Raw genomic sequence first — 18893 nt, 5'->3', positions numbered from 1 at the left:
TTCTTGTTTGTGACAAGAGAGCTAGAACTGGTTCCTCTGTCATGGCTGTTTTTTGTTCCTTTTTACTCATGTTAGATGCCTTGTTGAATGTTGATAAGTGGTGGTGCTCTTGGCAAAGTAAAGGAAGGTGAGCTCTCTGGCCTAACCAATTAGGAAAAGCTGCCCTTGTGAAGTGTCAGTCTGATGAGCAGAAAATGGTCCCGTCGTCTTTGAATGCTTTCCTTGGCTCTGACCCTTTGCCGCTTGACCGTGTGACAGGGGGTGTCCTTTAGTGCCCGCCTGGCCCGGTGCCTCGCTGAAGGACGTTAACCAGATCACCGTATCCCAAGGCCTTGTGGCCTTGCTTTACCTGGTTTATGTTTTCCTCCAGCAGCATGTGTGTCAATTGCTGAAAGGGAAGTGACTATCTTGGAACACCCACTTGTACTCTGCTTGTGCCTCATAAGTTGATGAAAACTTACTGAAAAATATTTTTTAAATTTATTTGAAAGGCAAAAGTTAGAGAGATGGGGAGAGACAGAGATTTTCCATCAGTTGGTTCACTTCCCAGATGCCCACAATGCCTGGGGCTGGGTCAGGCTGAAGCCAGGAGCTTCATCTGGGTCTCCCACTTGGGTGCAGGGGCCCAAAGGCCTGGGCCATTGTCCATGGCTCTCCCAAGTGCATTAGCAGGGAGCTGGATTGGAAGTGGAGCATCCGGACTCCAACTGGCACCCATATCGGATGCTGGCATTGTAGGTGGCAGCTTAACCCATTATGCCACAATGCTGGCCCTGTAAAAATATTTTCTTCTATATTCCTGTTTGAAAGAGGGGATCAGTAAATTTGGCAAAAAGGAAAAAGACAGAGAAAGGTCATTCACCTTATTTTATTTTGAAAAGAAAAAATGTCTCAGGATCTCATTATTATAAATATCTTAAGACCGATATTTCTTCATGGATTCGCATTACTTTGAAACAGATGTTATCTGCCACACACTTTTTGTTTCTATCAAACTAAACAAAATAGAGTCCTATATCTTGGGAAGAGGATGTTTTCTTGAGGTCATTATTTGCGCTGGTAAACCTGGAAGGAAGTGGTATTTGGTATGACCTCACCTGAAAGAACATCAAAATGCATTCTTGTTGCTGTCCCCAGATGGCTGGTTCTTCATCTTCATTCAAATCATTGCCAGCAACATTGAAGCCCATAGCCCTCTTTTTAAAAAATATTAATTAATATTTTTGTTAACATAAATAGTACAGATTTCATGTATTCATAGGTACAATCCTTTAAAAATTTTTTTAAAATTTATTTGACAGGTAGAGTTATAGACAGTGAGAGAGACAGAGAAAGGTCTTCCTTCCATTGGTTCACCCCCCAAATGGCCGCTATGGCTGGCGCTGCGCCAATCCGAAGCCAGGAGCCAGGTGCTTCCTCCTAGTCTCCCATGCAGATGCAGGGGCCCAAGCACCTGGGCCATCCTCCTCTGCCCTCCCAGGCCACAGCAGAGAGCTAGACTGGAAGAGGAGCATCTGGGACTAGAACCAGGTGCCCATATGGGATGCTGGCACAGCAAGGCAGAGAATTAACCAAGGGAGCCACGGTGCCAGCCCCTTAAAAAATTTATTTGTAAGACTTACACAGAGAGGGGAAGAGACAGAGACAGACATACAGAGACACCTTCCATCCTCTGGTTCACATCCCAAATGGCTACAATGGCTGGGGCTGGACCAGCCCAAAGCCAGGAGCTTCTTCCTGGCCTCTCACTTGGGTACAGGGGCCCAAGCACCCCAGCCATTTTCTGCATTGACAGTCTCATTAGCAGACAGCTGGATTGGAAGTGGAGCAGCTGGGACTTGAACCCTCTCCCATGTGGGATGCCGTTGTTGTAGGTGGCAGGTTTACCTGCTGTGCCATGGTGCTAGCCCCTCATACATACAGTTGTAAGAAGGTAACTATTACTCCCTCCTTCTTTCCCTCAATCCCCCTTCCTTTCTTCCTTCCTTTTATTTTTGCAATAACATTCTTTGAATTTACTTTATGGTTAGCAGTACATTACATCTATGATTATAATGTTCAGCAAGTAAAAAGGAGAAAGACCACTGTTGCACAGAAATATAGACAAGGGCTATAAAATAATAGTCCTAAGATGTCAATTTGATTCTTAAGCTTTTTTTGTGTATTTTAAATTGACTACCACATGGGGCTGGCACTAGTGTAGTGGGCTAAGCCTCTGCCTGTGGTGCCGGCATCCTATATAGGTGCTGTTTGAGTCCTGACTGTTCCACTTTCAATCTAGCTCCCTGCTAATGTGCCTGAGAAAGCAGTGGAAGATGTTTTAAATCCCTGGGCCCCTACACCCATGTGGGAGACCTGGAACAAGCTCCTGGCTTCCAATTGGCTCAGCTCTGGCCATCGTAGCTGTTTGGGGAGTACACCAGCGGGTGGAAGACCTTTCTCTCTATTTCCCTCTCTCTGTAACTTATGCCTCTCAAATAAATAAAAAAAAATTGCTATATATCAGAGAAAACATGATAATTGTCTTTTGGGGATTGGCTTGTTTCACTTGCATCCTTGCATCACTTGTTGCAAGAGATAGGATTTCATTCCTTTTTATGGATGAGTAGTAGTCCATTGTGTATATATACCACAATTTCTTTATCTAGTCATCAGTTGAGGGACATCTGGGTTAATTGCACATCTTAGCTATTTTAGCTATTGTAAGTACTCCTCTTTGGTTTTTTTTTTTTTTTAGATTTTATTTTTTATTTATTTGAAAGATAGTTACAGAGAGAGGGAGATCCAGAGAGAGAGAGAGAGAGAGAGAGAGAGAGAGAGAGAGAGGAGAGAGGTCTTCCCTCTGCTGGTTCACTCCCCAAATGACTGTAACAGCCAGAGCTGAGCTGATCTGAAGCCAGGAGCTTCTTCTGGGTCTCCCACGCAGGTGCAGGGGCCCAAGGATTTGGGCCGTCTTCCGCTAGTTTCCCAGGCCATAGCAGAGAGCTGGATCAGAAGTGGAGCAGCCAGGACTTGAACCGGCGCCCATATGGTATGCAGGCACTGCAGGCTGCAGCTTTAACCTGCTGCACCACAGTGCGGGTCCCTGTAAATAGCCCTCTTTGTAGAGCAGTGTTGGGGAATGTCTGGCCTGTGGGCCTTAAGGCCTGCCAAATCATTTGGTCTGGTTCTGTCGAGGCAGCATTGGGCAGGATTTGAAATCCCGTAAATCTGCAGCAGGCTAATTTGTACCTTGATAATTTTGTATGGCCCATGGATGATGCTATAAATATCCAGATGGCCTTTGGCAGTAAAAAGGTTGATCAGGACTAGAATGTTCTCTGGGAGGCTGTTTGTGATTTACTTGATGAGGGCCACTTATAAAGAAGGCAAGCTCAATGACTGACACTCCTGTGAACTTTTACCGTCTTATTTGAGGTAACTTTTTCTTTTACTTAGGTGACTTTAGATTCTACTCCCTCTCATCCCTTATCCCTGTCTCAATTACACTTCCCATTCCTTCCTTGGTCCTTGGTGGTCTGACTGCTGCTGCCACCACTTCCCTGCTCCCACAGGATGGATCCGTGATCCTGTAGCTGGGAACCCTGGATTCTCCTCTGCCCTAGCTGCTGGTTCAGAGTGGACTTGATGCTTGCTGTTTAGCTACCTGCGCAGAGTTGGGCTGCTTCTCATGGTTTAGCTTTACAGTGCAGAAGCAATGTAAGGGGCCTGTGGGACAGACGTCACACTTCATCATAGTCTGCCTGGAGAGGGGACTCAGAGAGTGACCCTCTTGTGGAATCATGAAGTAGAGGGACTGAAGGAGTGCAGTGAAAGTGGCTCTTGAGTGGGGTTTGAGAGCTAGTTTGCCAGCCACTTAGCCTACACCCTCTTGTCCAGTTGGTCCCTGTGGAAGTTTTCAGCCAAGCTTCTTCCCAACATGTTTAAAATGTCAACCCCTCTCACACTGCACACCCCAACCACCACACCTGCTTGATTTTTGTCTGTAGCACTTACTACACTCATTCCATTGTAACAGAATTTAAACTCTTACGGACCAAGCTTTTTGTCTGATTGTTCAAGACAGTATCCCTGGGGCTTAGATTAGTATCTGACGCATGGTAGACACTCAGTGAATATTTGCGGAGCAAATGGCTGTAAGGAAAAAAAGGGGGGAGATAGTGTTGAGAAACAGTTCCAGCGTGAAAACTACCTCTCGGGAAAGGGATGAACACAGGAATCTTTAGTTAGTTAGCTAAGAGTTTATTCTGTTGTAAGTAGTGAAGTAGGTAGCTGGGGGAAACACTTGGAAATCAAATTTCTATTCAAGGAAGCTGAGGAAATCATTGCTAAGCAGTGTATTTGGGGAGTAATTATAGTAATGTGGTAAAAGTTCAGTTTTTCTCAGCCTGCTAGCTGACTTAAGATCCAGACAACCTTGCTTCATGAAGCAAAATCATAATACAGATGATAGCTAACATTAATCGAATATCCATGGAAATCTGTGCAGGTGCACTTTGCTTTTTCTTTGAAGCCCCTAGGCTTTCTACCTTATGTCTTAGACCTACTCTTGCTTATAGTGCAGACAACTGCCCTACCTTTTTGTTGTTGTTGTTGTTGTTGTTGTTGTTAGAGATTCCTTTTATTTGAACATTGGAGAGAGAGAGAGAAAGATACCTTCTATCCATTGGTTACTGGTTCACTCCCTAAATGGAGTGTGGGTGGCAGCGGCCAAAGTACTTGTGCCATCTTCTGCTGCTTTCCCAGGCACCTTAGCAAAGAGCTAAATTGGAAGTGGAACAATTGGAACTTGAGCCGGTTCTCATGTGGGATGCTGGTGTGGCTTAACCCCCTACACCACAACACCAGCCCCTACAACCCTGGCTTTAACTTGGTTTCATAGCTACTAATTCTGATGACATGATTGCTGCTAGTGACAGTTTTGTTTAGGATTCCTTGTTTAGAATTTGGCAGCCAAGAGCAGGTGTTGGAATTTCAAAGCGGAGTTATTATTCAGTTGGATAGGCCGACTCTTAGTTTAGCCCTCATAGGGTTGTGATAGATCTCTCTTAGATTCTTGGGGCTAGGATTTGGAAATGGTCACTTTATTGGTGAGAATTTGAGAGAGTGTATGTTTTCTTTAGGTCCGAAGAAAAGAAAATACTTTCCTGCCTTCTCTCTCAATAGCAGGAATTTGAAACTCCCCTGCCTGCTGGGCCTGGTAGGAGACAGTAGCCGCAGATGGAGCCATTGTTGTCAAATGGGCAGACAACAGATCTTCTGAATTTTCAAGAGAATTTGGAAAAGTTTTTATTTTGAAAGGTAGAGAGACACAATGCATACACACACACATAAACATGAGATATCTATCTTCCTTCCTAGCTACCTACCTACCTACCTGCTGGTTCACTCCTCAGATGTCCATAACAGCTGGGACTTGGCCGGACTAGAGCCAGGAGCCTGTAACCCCATCTGGGTCTTTCATTTGGGTGGCATGGACTCGGGCACTTGGGCCATGATTTGCTGCTTTCTCAGGCACATGAACAGGAAACTTGATAAGAAGCAGAGGAGTTGGGACTCGAACCTGCACTCTGTTGTGGTATGCAGGCATCCAGAGCAACAGCTTAACCCCCTACAACAAGCCATCTTCCCCTGGTTTTTCTTATAATAATGAGATATCCGACTTCTGTTAACTTTCTCTAGTGGGTCCTATTGAATGCAGCTCTCTGAAGAGGCCTGGGATAAGTTTGCTCCTCCCTGGCAAGTGTGAGACCTCTTGGCTCTCAAGCTGGGCAGTCATGGCTTCAGGCTGCCTATCTTCAGTTCTTTGATTTATGTTTTCACAGCTAGTTTTCAAACTCCTTTACGTATTGAGTGCTGTTCTTCAAACCTAATCTTCTTTATCAGTGATGCTATTAAAATTTATTCTTCAAAATTGAAGGGAATCTTCCAGATGTTGAGGAAACAGTGAATGGGGCTTGTAATGAATGCTATTTGTGTTTCATACAGAGAGTTGGCTGGATAAGCAAAGATTGAGAAGCTTCCATTTTTAGTCAGATCAGCTCTTTTTTCTTTTTTGTGGAAAGCACACTGGGGGAGGGGTGACAAAGATAAAATAATGATCACCACACAGATTGTTGTTTGGTTGCTGGTACTGCCAGCTAAGTCCGAGAAAGCAACAATATCATTACGTAGTATGGCTGCGGCAGAATGAGCTCTTTGTGATGTGTACATCCGTTATAAAGCTGTCCAGAGTGAGATCTCATTAAAACAGATCCCAAGTATTTCTAGTCATAAAGATTTCAGCAAGCTCAATAAATCTTTAGAATTAGAAGAGGTGATGATATTTGGGTTAATGTTTGATTTTGGTAGTTGACAGCGATAATTGATTTATAAGTCTTCACTCTGGACATTGTTACATGTTTTATACACAAATGATACTTTGTGGTTTAATTTTGGACCCATTATCTGTTTTATTCTTTGTTATGGTTAGAAATAGTAATCAAGTTTCCAAAGATGATCACCGTATATAAAATCTTCACTAAACTTCTTCATATTTTGGCATTCTATAGGTTAGGAATATAATTTGATTTATTTTTATAGTGTGGTTTATCGTTTAAGGGAAAAGGAAACACATAGCTCCTGGCTCCTGGCTTCGGACTGGCGCAGCTCCGGCCATTGTGGCCAGTTGGGAAGTGAATCAGTGGATGGAAGACCTCTCTCTGTCTCTCTTTCTCTTTCTCTTTCTCTTTCTCTTTCTCTTTCTCTCTTTTTCTCTTTTTCTCTTTCTCTTTCTCTCTTTTTCTCTTTCTCTTTCTCTTTCTCTCTCTGTCTCTGTCTCTGTCTCTCTGTCTCTCCCCTCTCTGTGTAACTCTGACTTCCAAATAAATAAATCTTTAAAAGAAAAATATGACGAGGAAGAGGGTGTTCACGTAGTTTCAGGGACTCTCCTGAATGCTTGTTCGTGACCAAGAGAAAGCAGAAGTGTAGAAGTGTGATAGTGGGGCATCCTGGTGGACACCACCCTAATCAAGTGATGGGAATTAGCCCCATCAGCACTGAGACCAGTGCTGGGAGGATGCCCTGAGAAGAAGCGAGCATTACTTCCAGGTGATGCTTGCCAAAATGCACTGCCTTAATCTAGTCATGAAGGCAGGGCATTGGGCAAATCTGGGTTGAGATTATAAAATAAGTGGCCAGTACTCTTCAAGTGTCAGGGGACACAAAATGTCTCATATTGGAGGAGGCGTGACGACTATATGCAACATATCATCTTGCACCCCAGGGAGAATATTTGTGGATTCTGTTGACTAAGGTAGGATAATGTTGACTGTAGATTATTCGATAGATGCATGGTTGACGGATAATTTCCCACCCCCACCCCCCCTTTTAAAAATATTTATTTGAAAGGCAGAGTGACAGAGAGGGAGAGGGTTCAACACTGAGATTCTCCATTTGCTAGCTCACCATTTAAATGACCACAGCAGCCAGGGCTAAGCCAGGCCGAAACCAGAAACCCAGAAGTCCATCTAGGTGTCTCATGTACAAGGCAGGAACCCAAGTACTTGCACCATCATCCACTGACTCCCAGGTGCATTAGCAGGAAGCTGGATTAGAAGCACAGAGTAGCTGGGACTCCAATCAGGTATGATAAGAGATGTGGGCATCCCAGGCAGCAGTTTGACCTGCTGCGCCATGAAACCTGCCTCCTGGTTTTGATCATGGTGAGGGTGGTTGTGTAAGATGTTAACATTTGGGGGAGCTTGGTGAAGGGTATACAGGCATTCTTTGTGCTGTTTTTTCGTTTTGTTTGTAAGCCTTTGTATTTTTCTTTTAATTTATTTGACAGATAGTTAGACAGTGAGAGAGACAGAGAGAGAGAGAGAGAGAAAGGTCTTCCTTCCGTTGGTTCACTCCCCAGATGGCCGCCATGGCTGGAGCTTTGCCGATCTGAAGCCAGGAGCCAGGTGCTTCGACCTGGTCTTCCATGCGGGTGCAGGGGCCCAAGCCCTTGGGCCATCCTCCACTGCCCTCCCGGGCCACAGCAGAGAGCTGGACTGGAAGAGGAGCAACGGGGACTAGAACCTGGCGCCCATATGGGATGTGGCGCCTCAAGTGGAGGGTTAACCAAGTGAGCCACGGCGCCGGCCCAAGCCTTTGTATTCTTAAGGGAAGTTAATCAGCAACAGTATCAATAACAAAAAATAACTCAGCTGAAAAATTAAGACTTTAGTGCTTGTGCTTTGAGTTGTGTCTTGGTTAGTCAGGAGCTGATTTTCTTTGCTTCTTGAATCTCCACCGATGTGGATAGCTGAGGTTTCTAAGTGGGTTCTCGGGACAAGTGAGGCATGACTGTATTGAGTTGCAGCTACATTTTGAAAAGGTTTTGTTTAACTAACTTACTTATTTATTCCTGTACAGAGCTGTAATTACATCTGTGAGTGTCCCCTGGCTGTGCAGGTTATTTGAGCTTTACTGTTGTGGCCAACAGAATCCCTAGCTGGAAAGTTAGCTCAGTAATTAATTCTTTGGTTTGTTTCTGATTTTATTATGATATCCGAATTCAGGTTAGTCTCCTGAATTCTTCTGCTATGTGTCATATATTTTTGAACTTCGTGTTTGTGGGTGGTTTCTTAGGAAGAGCTGTGGTTTTGTAATAAAAATTCTTAAACTTAAAATACTATTTTTCTCCTAGAAGTGGAGTTTTTATAAACACAGTGAATAGTGAACATACATCAGCATAAGCACCAAGTGGTAATTTTTCTTAATTGGTTAATAATTAGGACAGAGGAAATCAGTGCATGTGGAAATATTGTTAGCAGGAGTGTTTGTTAATGTGTGACTCAGGTTCTTGCGTCGAGACTGTTTTGGACAGTGTGGGAGGGAAATGATCAGGGATTTGGAGTGACAAGTCCTGGTTTTGAAACCCAGATTGTGACCATTTATCACGGTGTTGGGCAGTTCCTTTAGTTTTTCTGAGCCTTAAAGCTGGAATCACAACAGCATCTGGCAAGATAGCATATTGTGAGAACTGAATTAACCATCATGCCATGTACCTGGGCTACTGCGGCATTTCCTGCATGCTTGCTCTCTTCTTGCCTCCAGCTGAGTTTATAGCTAAGCCATCTGCATCGAGGAGACTCTGCTTTGCCTGGAAAGGATGAAAGGATGACGGCTGTGTCAGGAACCCCATCAGGATTTCATGAGTCTTTTTGCCAGGGATATGTTTTCATATCTTATTCTAGAGAAATGATTTTCCCTCACATGTTATCCACATTGGATAGTAGTCCAAAATCTATTAGATTGGTATCACTCATTTGCTAGACTGTTTGAGGCATTTTAGTGTTCTTACCTGAAATAATTTTTTAAAAAGATTTATTTATTTAAAAGGCAGAGTTGCAGAGAGGAGGAGTGAATGAAGGAGATCTTCTGTTCTCTGGTTCACTCCTCAGATGGCTGCAATGGCCAGGGATGGGCCAGATCGAAGCCAAGAGCTTCATCTGGGTCTCTCACATGCGTACAGGCTCCCAAGCACCTGAGTCATCTTCTGCTACTTTCCTAGGCACATTAGCAGGGAGCTGGATTGAAAATGGAGCAGCTGGGATACAAACCAGCACCCATAAGGGGTGCCAGTGTCACAGGTGGCAGCTTTTCCTGTTACACCACAATGCTGGCCCCCAAAATAATTTTTTAAAAAGTCTTACATTTTCAAAAGGCAGGGAGAGAGACAGATCTTCCATCCACTAGTTCACTCCCCATTGGCCACAATAGCCAGGGCTGGGCCAGGCAAAGCCAGGAACCAGGAACTCCATTTGGGTCTCCCACATGGGACTCTTGGATGGCAGAGACTCAAGCACCTGGGCCATCTTCCTCTGCCTTCCCAGGCACATCAGCTGGGAGCTGGATCAGAAGCAGAGCAATTGGAACTTGAACTGGTGTTTCCAATATGGGATGCCAGTGTTGTGAACAGCAGCCTAACCTGCTGCACCACTACACCGGCCCTCATCTAAAATAATTCAATATAAATAAATATTAAATTTCTTTTAGAAGAAAATCTCATGAGACAGAGGGACCAGAAGATGAGCATTTTCCAGTACCATTTAAAATTTTAGGTTGAAATTGGAGTTTTGAACCTCTGAGAAAGAAGGACCAATTATTGTTACTATTTCACTTGGGTTTTGAAAGTACTTTGCTGCTGCTGCTCCCCCCCCCCCCCCATCGGTTTAAAGATCTATTTATTCAAAAAGTAGACAAAGGGAGAGGGAGGAGAAACAGATGTCGTCTTTCTGCTGGTTCACTTCAAACGGCTGGGCCAGGCTAAAGCCAGAACCTCAGAACTCCATCTAGGTCTCCCATGTAGGTGTTGGTGACCCAAGCAACTTGGACCATCTTGAGCTGCCTGTCCAGGTGCATTAGCAGGGAGCCGGATCAGAAGTGAGACAGCCAGGACTTGAAGGGATACTCCAGTATGGGATGCCAGCATTGCAGGATGTGGTTTAACATGCTGCACTACAACACTGGCCCCTCTTTTGTTGTTCTTGTCCTTGTCCTTGTCCTTCTTCCTTTTTTCTTCCTCTTTTGGGTTGTTTGTTTGCTTTTTTGTTTGTTTTTGGAAGACAGAGTTACAGGGATGAGCGGCAGGGGAGGTTTTCCGTTTGCTGGTTCACTCCCCAAATGGCTCTAACAGCTGGAGCTGGGCCAGGAGAAAGCCAGGGACGGGGCGCAAGCACTTGGGCCATCTCCTGTCTTCCCAGGCACATCAGCAGGGAGCTGGATGAGAAGTGGAGCAGCTGCTCTTAGGGGATGCCAGCATCATAGGTGGTAGCCTAATCCACTCTGCCACGTTGCTGGCTCCTCCTTTGTTCTCCCATTGTCTGGTTTTGATACTGCACTGTGATTATGTAAGTGAACATCATTGTTCTTAGGAATTATATCCTGAAATGTTTAGGGCTTAAGGGGCATGTTTGCAAGGTACCATGAAATGGTTGAGAAAAAAGCAATACGTGTGCGTGTGTGTGTGTGTGTGTATAAAGATAGATGGGGCAGGAGCCAGGAGAGTGAAAGCAATCCTGGAAAAGTTAACAGTGGCGAATTTGAACTGAAGGTCTGTGGCAGTTCTTGGTACTTCCTGTTTTTCTCCAAGTTTGGAAGTACCTCCAAATTGTACTGGATATGCACACTGAGTTAAATTTCTGTGCCTTGAAGAGATGAATCTGCAGGAGTTTCAGGGGCGGGGAGAGCAGTGCCTGAGTGAGCGCAGGGACATGAGCAGTGAGTAACGCAGGAAGTGGCAGCTCACTGGCAAGAACTCGGTTGTTCCTCTAGTTTAACCTTTTTTCTTAGAACTCAATTCATTTTTTGCAGAAGGGCTGGCCTGTACAGATTAAGAGAGTACACTGCAGCTTCACTAAGACAGAAAACTACTTAAAGTGAAATCACATGATAAAAATTTTTGAAAGCAATATTAATAGACATATATAAGGATGAATAAAATGAATAAAGCAAAACTATTAGGACTTTTGAAATTATCCAGTGCTCAGATAGTTTTCGTTCCACCAGACAGACACAAGTTAGTTTTCTATAATTAGTACCCTACCTAACTAGTTAATGACATGAATTTATCCTTTACGTGACTGTTTGGTTTCAAAGATAATATTTTTGTTTTGTTGCAAATGTTCATGTTTACCTTTTGAAAAGAATTTTCTAAACTAACTTTGTTTTTCTTTTCTTTTTAAAACCCTTCTCTCTTTTCTTTCATGTGAATGGTGACATCTCTTTTGGGAACTCAGGGCCCAGCCGAAGGTAAGAGACTTGGTTTATTATCTGCTACTTGTAAAGATCTTACATGCACATTGTTGAAATATGGATAGTTTTCTTCTAAAAGATGGAAGTATTTTCTCTCTGTCAGTTTTGTAAAAGTAACAAAGGCTGTCAGCCTGCTCACAGATCCGAAGATGGTTGTTGGCATAGGAGGGCCTGGAGGTTTATGGAAAAGCTGTCTTTGCACTTTGACCAATTCTGGCCAGTCTCCTAGCAACTAAACACAGATTCCTTTTGTGCCACGGACTGGCGCAGAACTGGTAGTCCCAAACTGTGGTCAGAGCTGCCCGGCCCGCTCATCCTCCTCATCCCGAGACAGCTGGGAATGCACTCCCAGGCCGCCAGAAACCCCTGCCGGCCACGCTTCCTCCCGAGAATGTGCTCTGATCTCAGATTTGAACCCAGATTCTGAAGAAATGTGGGTGGAGTGGGTCAGTTCTGTCTCGGGAATTTTAGGGGTGCTGAAATTGGCACAAGTGCTGTATTTTTTTAATTGACCGGTATCTGAATTTATTTGAAATTTCCAGGAAGTTGAGTTTTGTCCACACTCTTGAGGTTTTGTTCTTGTTTTAGACACTGTGGTTGCATTGTAATTTCATTCTCTATTATTTTTGCTAAAATATATGTAGACATGGCTGTTTTAAACTCCGAGTGACTTTTTTTTCCAAAAACTAATTGGATGTGACACTAACTTCTTTGTGTAAAACTTTCAATGTAAAAAGTGCTTTTTTTTCCTTCCATTTTTGTACTTTGTGTAGAGCAGAGGCTGGAGATGGCATTAAAGATGTGAGGAAATCATCATATGACTATTTAAAAACTGTCCGTGTGTTTAGAGAAAATGTTGTGTTAGCTAAAATATACAGAAAGATAAATGCCACATCTTCACATAGTGCTTACTTCTAGGGAGACGTGTGCTTGTGCAGGGGAGAGCTTGGATTTTTCACTTTATGCTTCTGTGTTGTCTGAATTTGCTACAATGAATGTACAGTTCTTCTCTGTTGAAGGTTTTGTTTTACAATTTAAAGTAATGTTTATTTAGAAGGCTTGCCTGCTGTATGAAAATCTTTGGCTGGAGGAGATGTGTAGTAATTTCCCAAATTGCTGAAACGTCCGCAGATCTGTTTAGTATTGTTAGTAGGTGAGAACCCAGTGCTTCATAGCCCCCGGCTTTGTACTTTCCATGTACTTGGAGTAGAGCTAGTCTAGCCCAGTGTCACAGAGCTTGGACTTTGGAGCTGGATAATTTGCTCAACAGCTGGGTTGAAGATCTCAGCTCCTCAACTTGTGAGCTGCGAGATTCCCACTGTTGTACTACCCGTTTCCTTCGAACATGGCCTAGCCCAGTGGTTTTAGCCATTGTTATGGGTACTTTAGGGGTAGCTTCTCTGATGGAATTGGCAATAAGAAATGTAGTTGTTAAAGAAATCCCTAAGATACAGAAGTGGAATGCCACTTAGAACCTGATTGCTGATAGACACATACGCTGATGGGACTTTTGAAGTGAGACCTAAGCTCCCAGAAAAAGAAACAAGATGGTTTCTGCTTTGCCTTGTTAAGAACTGAATTAAATAAAATAAGAAGAGGCGAAATCTGAGCGTCACATTTCTTTAAGCTTAGCTTGCAGTAATTATTCTCCCTGTGGGTGACGAATGGAGTTTGGAAAGGCGCCCCCACCTGACATTTTGACACACGTTCCTCTGGGACCTTCTTTGAGCTCCAGTCTTCATCTGCTCCCCTTGCTCTCTGAGGGTTCCTAACACCATAGCTGCTAGTACCGATAGGCACATGCAGGCTTTGGAAAGCTGTGAACCGTAGGCAGTGTACACCGCCTCACTGGAGCGGAGTGGGCAACTCGGGGGCTTGGTGGGCTCCTGCTTTGCCTCCCTTCCAGCCTCCCTACTAGTGCTCCGTGCAGGGGGCGGTCGCCTCCCCAGCCTGCTGTTGTTAAGAAGACCTGGGTGTTCTGATCCTTACCTGGTCAAAGTGTCCGTCTTTGTTCCTGTCAGAATCCACTCCTGCCTCCGTAGCTGGCCTGGTGAGGTGCTGGAACTCTTGTTTTCTTGCAGCCTCCTCCAGCATTTTGCCTGGTGGTCTCCCTGCAGCCGCCCTTACCCTCTGTTTCACACCAGCTGTTTGTCAGGAATTTCTCTATTCTGAGCCAGGGACAGGCAAGCAATCTTGCTTTCAAAGCGTTCCTTCCCTCCTCTCCTCCCTTCTCCTGTTTGGGCCCTTTGCCTGTCACCTGCACCCACCCATTTTGAGTTAATTTTGGGTGGGAAGAGAATATCAGCATGTATACTTAATTTGCCATTTTCATCTAATTCTGTTTCTTAAGAAAATTAAGTTTTATACTGTGGTCCGGATAGCCTTCTGAGTTCACACAGAAATGTTCTTGTGCTAACTCCTAGCAGGGACAGATGAAATATTTTAAAATACTAAAGTCATGTTGTCATACTCAAAACAACATATAACTTGAGGGACCAGCAGTGAGCTAGGCTGAAGCAGTGTGTTCATTGGCCTTAGAGTCGAGGTTCTCGGAGGTGACTGAAATTCAACTCTTAAGAAATACCAGTATGTCCCATCATCCTATATGTAAGACTGAAGTGATATATTTCATTGTTCAGCTTATGGCAACTTTGATGTAAAAATTATGTTGTTGAAATGTTATCAGAATTGGGCCGGCGCCGTGGCTCAACAGGCTAATCCTCCGCCTTGCGGCACCGGCACACCGGGTTCTAGTCCTGGTTGGGGCACCGGATTCTATCCTGGTTGCCCCTCTTCCAGGCCAGCTCTCTGCTATGGCCTGGGAGTGCAGTGGAGGATGGCCCAAGTGCTTGGGCCCTGCACCCGCATGGGAGACCAGGAGAAGCACCTGGCTCCTGGCTTCAGATCAGCGCGGTGCGCCGGCCGCAGCGGCCATTGGAGGGTGAACCAATGGCAAAGGAAGACCTTTCTCTGTCTTTCTCTCTCACTATCCACTCTGCCTGTCAAAAAAAAAAAAAAAAAATGTTATCAGAATTGAAAACCTGGGACTCAGTGGGAACTCTGATGGACGGTTGAGGACTGGAGCTAGGCACACACTACGTGAACGCTGATTTGAGTGAGGCTTCTCCATGAACGAAAGCTTTAAGAGGCTGAAAAAGTGGCCACCAGCACTGAGCTGATATCTATGTTAACATGAAGACCTTAGTGATGGAAATAACCACATACATTAGGCATGTGAAGGGAGCCACTGGAGAGGAAAAAACCAGCAGCCATGTGAAAACTGTGGCGTAAACACTCCCAGTTAAGGTGCCCTGCAGACTAACATTTAAAGGCATGGAGGAAAACCTTCACCATGAAGCGTAGCAGCATCCCCCAGAGTGGGCACGCTCAATGAAATGTAAAACAGTTGTACTCAAAAACTTACAAAACAGAAACAAGTAAATATAATGCTACTAGAAATCCAAAAAAATAAGAAAATCAGTGAAAAAATGCAGTAGTGATAAGGTGAAACATCCAAATAGAAATCATTTGTAAGAGCCAACAAGTTAGCATTAAAGAAAAGCCACATTTATTTGTTTATATGAGAGAGAGACAGAGACAGGTCTTATATCCACAGGTTCACTCCCTAGATGCCCACAACAGTCAGGGATAGGCTGGGCCAAAGGAGCCAAGAACTCCATCTGCGTCTCCCACATGAGTGATGAGACCATAAGTACTGGACCATTTTCCACTGCCTTCCCAGGCACATTAGTGGGAACTGGATCACAAGCAGAGCAGCCAGGACTGGAACTGGCACTCAGATACGGTGTGTCAGTGTTGCAAGTGGTAATTTAACCTGCTGCATTGTAACAGCAGCCTCGATATGGGATCTAGGAATCTTTTTATTTATTTATTTAATTTGACAGGTAGAGTTATAGACAGTGAGAGAGAGACAGAGAGAAGGGTCTTCCATTGGTTCACTCCCCAAATGGCCACCACGGTCGGCACTGTGCCAATCCAAAGCCAGGAGCCAGATGCTTCTTTCTGGTCTCCCATGCAGGTGCAGGGCCCAAGCACTTGGGCCATCCTCCACTGCCCTCCCGGGCCATAGCAGAGAGCTGGACTGGAAGAGGAGCAGCCGGGACTAGAACCCGGTGCCCATATGGGATGCCGGCGCCGCAGGCGAAGGATTAGCCAAGTGAGCCACAGTGCCAGCCCCATGGGATCTGGGAGTCTTAACCAGCATTTTAACTGTTAGGCCAAATACTTGTCCTGAAGTATCATTTTTAATGTGTATGTAATTTTTTTCTACTTTGTATGTATGTAGTTTTTTGTACAAATATGGTATCAGAATTTTATAACTTTTTCATTAACATGTTAGTTTTAGTCATTATGTCTCTGTACCCTTGAATCTATGAGAGATTACATGTGGATGCGCTACAATTTAAACAGTCTGTTTTATAGCTGTTTTCAACCTGCTGTGGTGAACATCTTTAATGAAGTATTTAAAAATACAGTTGTCTCTCAGTATACATGAGAGATTGGTTCCAGAACCTCTGAGGATACCAAAATCCTCAAATGCTCAAGTCCTATAAAGTGGCCTACTATTTGCAGATTTCTTCTGCATATTCTCTTGTATTCTTTAAATCATCTCTGGATTATTTACAATGCTTAAAACAGTGTAAATTCTGTGTTGTCAATAATCATTACACTGTATTGTTTAGGGAATAGTGGTAAAAAAGTCTGAACACTTCAGTACAAATGCAGTTTTTTTCCCCCAAATATTTTTAATCATGAGTAGTTGAATCTGTGGATGCAGAATCCACAGTATGAATGGCCAACTGCATCTTTTTATTCTCTATAAAAGTGCATAAAATATATAAAATCATAAAGTAGAAAAAAAGATGACTAATCTAAACATGCAAAAATAAAATATATGGTTGGGTGTGTATAATCATATTGCAAGTTCTGTTTTATAACCTTGTTTCCTCCCACTTAGCATTGTGAATAGTTTTCCATGTAAAATAGTGATGTATATCACCCACAGGTTATTGTTAGTGTAGGGCTGTAAATACCCTAATTTCCACTGCATTACAGCAAGTTGTTTTTATTTCATTAATTTGAATAATTCTGTTAACATTAGGACATTATTGTAACATAAGTAATAATAGGGTTTTGTTCTTAATATATTCTCTAATGTTCCTTTTTAACAGGTGTTTGCTTATGATCATTGTTTCTGGTCCATGGATGAATCTGTGAGAGAAAAGTATGCAGGTAATGACCTGTCAACTATGATGTCAAAAAAAATTTTTTTTAAGATTTATTTTTATTTGAAAGTCAAGAGTTACAGAGAGAGGGGGAGAGACATAGAGAGCGAGCTTCCATCTACTGGTTCACTCCCCAGATGGCCATAACAGCCAGGGCTGGGCCAGGCTGAAGCCAGGCGTTGGGAGCTTCTTACCAATATCCCATGTGGGTAGCAGGGGCCCAAACATTGCATTGCACTGTGTGCTTGTTGCCATGAGATGATGTTATGAATAGGTGCACAATGGCAGTTCTTGCTCTATCTCTCTTGCAGACACACACACACACACACACACACGTCCGTCTGTCCATCCGTCCATCCGTCTGTCCGTCCGTCCAGGAGCACACAGACGGTAGGGATTTAGATTCCCCACGATAACTGTGATGGATCTAGAGAGGCCGTGGTGCGAGGAAGGAAGAGTGCCAGCCAGGAGAAAAAGAAGCCTGGGCTGGAATCCTCACCACCCCTGCTCCTCACTGTAAATCATCGCACCTGTCAGAACGTCAGCTTCCTCTCTGTAGTGGAGAGGCATACACCATGTTTTCTCTAAATGTTCCGTTTGCTCTCGAAGTCTATCCCATTATTCTCCTCAAAGGTAACTCTGAAGCCCCATCTCACCAAAAATTGAGGATTGAGGACTGCAGTGACAGCCTTTTCTTTCCTTTATCTCTAGCTGCTTAAGTTGTCTGTTTCTAAGCAAACACTTCTGTTTATTTTTTTGACATTTTAAAAAATATTTATTTGAAAGCATTACACACAGAAGAAGAGGCACGGCACTGGGCGGGTGGTCTTCCATCCACTGGTTCACTCCCCAGTTGGCTGCAATGGCTGGAGCTGCCTGATCTGAAGTCAGGAGCCAGGAGCTTCTTCTGGATCTCCCTTGTGGGTGCAGGGGCCCAAGGACTTGGCCCGTCTTCTCCTGCTTTCCCAGGCCATAGCAGAGAGCTGGATTGGAAGAGGAGCAGCCGGGACTTGAACTGGCGCCCTTATGGGTTGCAGGCACTGCAGGTGGCAGCTTTACCTGCTATGCCACAGCACTGACCCCTATTATGACATTTTTGCAAAAAGATTTATTAGTTTTATTTGAAAGGCAGAGTTGCAGATTGAGAGAGGGAGAGACAGAGAGACAGATCTTTCATCTGCTGGTTCAGTCCCCAAATGACTGCAGTGGCCCGAGCGTTAACCTGCTGCGCCACAGCGCCAGCCCCAATTTTTTGTTTTAAAGATTTATTTTATTTGAGGGACAGAGTGACGGAGGGAGAATCAAGGAGATCTTCCACTTGTTGATTCACTCCTCAAATGTCTGTAACATCCAGGGCTGGGCTAGCCCAAAGCCAAGAGCTAGGAAATCAATCTGTGTCTCCCACATGGGTAACAGGGGCCCCAGTAGTTGGGTCATCATTTGCTGCCTTCCCAGGTATACTGGTAGGAAGCTAGAAAACTGAATTGAAAGCAGAGTTGTCAGAATTCAGATTGGTATTCTGATATGGGATGTGAGTGTCCCAAGTAGTGACTTAACCTGCTGTGCTATTAGGTCTACTCCAAGAATCATTTTATTTAATTTTTAAAGATATATTTATTAATCTAAAAAGCAGAGAGGGAGGGAGGGGGGGGAGAGAGGGGGGGGGGGGAGAGGGAGAGGGCTTCCATCCCCTGGTTCACTCCCCAGATGGCCACAATGGCCAGAGCTGCACCTATCCGAAGCCAGGAGCCAGGAGTTTCTTCTGGGTCTCCCTTGTGGGTAGAGGGGTCCAAGGACTTGGGCCATCTTCCACCGCTTTCTCAGGCCATAACAGAGAACTAGATTGGAAGTGGAGCAGCCGGG

General features: G+C 44.3%; 1 protein-coding gene across 1 annotated transcript in view; it reads left to right on the top strand.

The window, feature by feature from the left end:
• The window catches only part of KIF13B (kinesin family member 13B), a 212894-nt gene that overhangs the window by 67910 nt on the left and 126091 nt on the right, over positions 1 to 18893 (top strand). The window contains exons 3-4 of the mRNA XM_062212673.1: positions 11769 to 11781; positions 16977 to 17037. Coding sequence (XP_062068657.1) covers positions 11769 to 11781; positions 16977 to 17037 — 74 coding nt within the window. The remainder of the gene's footprint in view (positions 1 to 11768; positions 11782 to 16976; positions 17038 to 18893) is intronic.

Source organism: Lepus europaeus, chromosome 16, assembly GCF_033115175.1.
Source record: "Lepus europaeus isolate LE1 chromosome 16, mLepTim1.pri, whole genome shotgun sequence".
In the NCBI taxonomy this organism is placed as follows: domain Eukaryota; kingdom Metazoa; phylum Chordata; class Mammalia; order Lagomorpha; family Leporidae; genus Lepus; species Lepus europaeus.
Note: the sequence above shows the minus strand (reverse complement) of the source record. Positions and strands in the feature narration are given on the sequence as shown.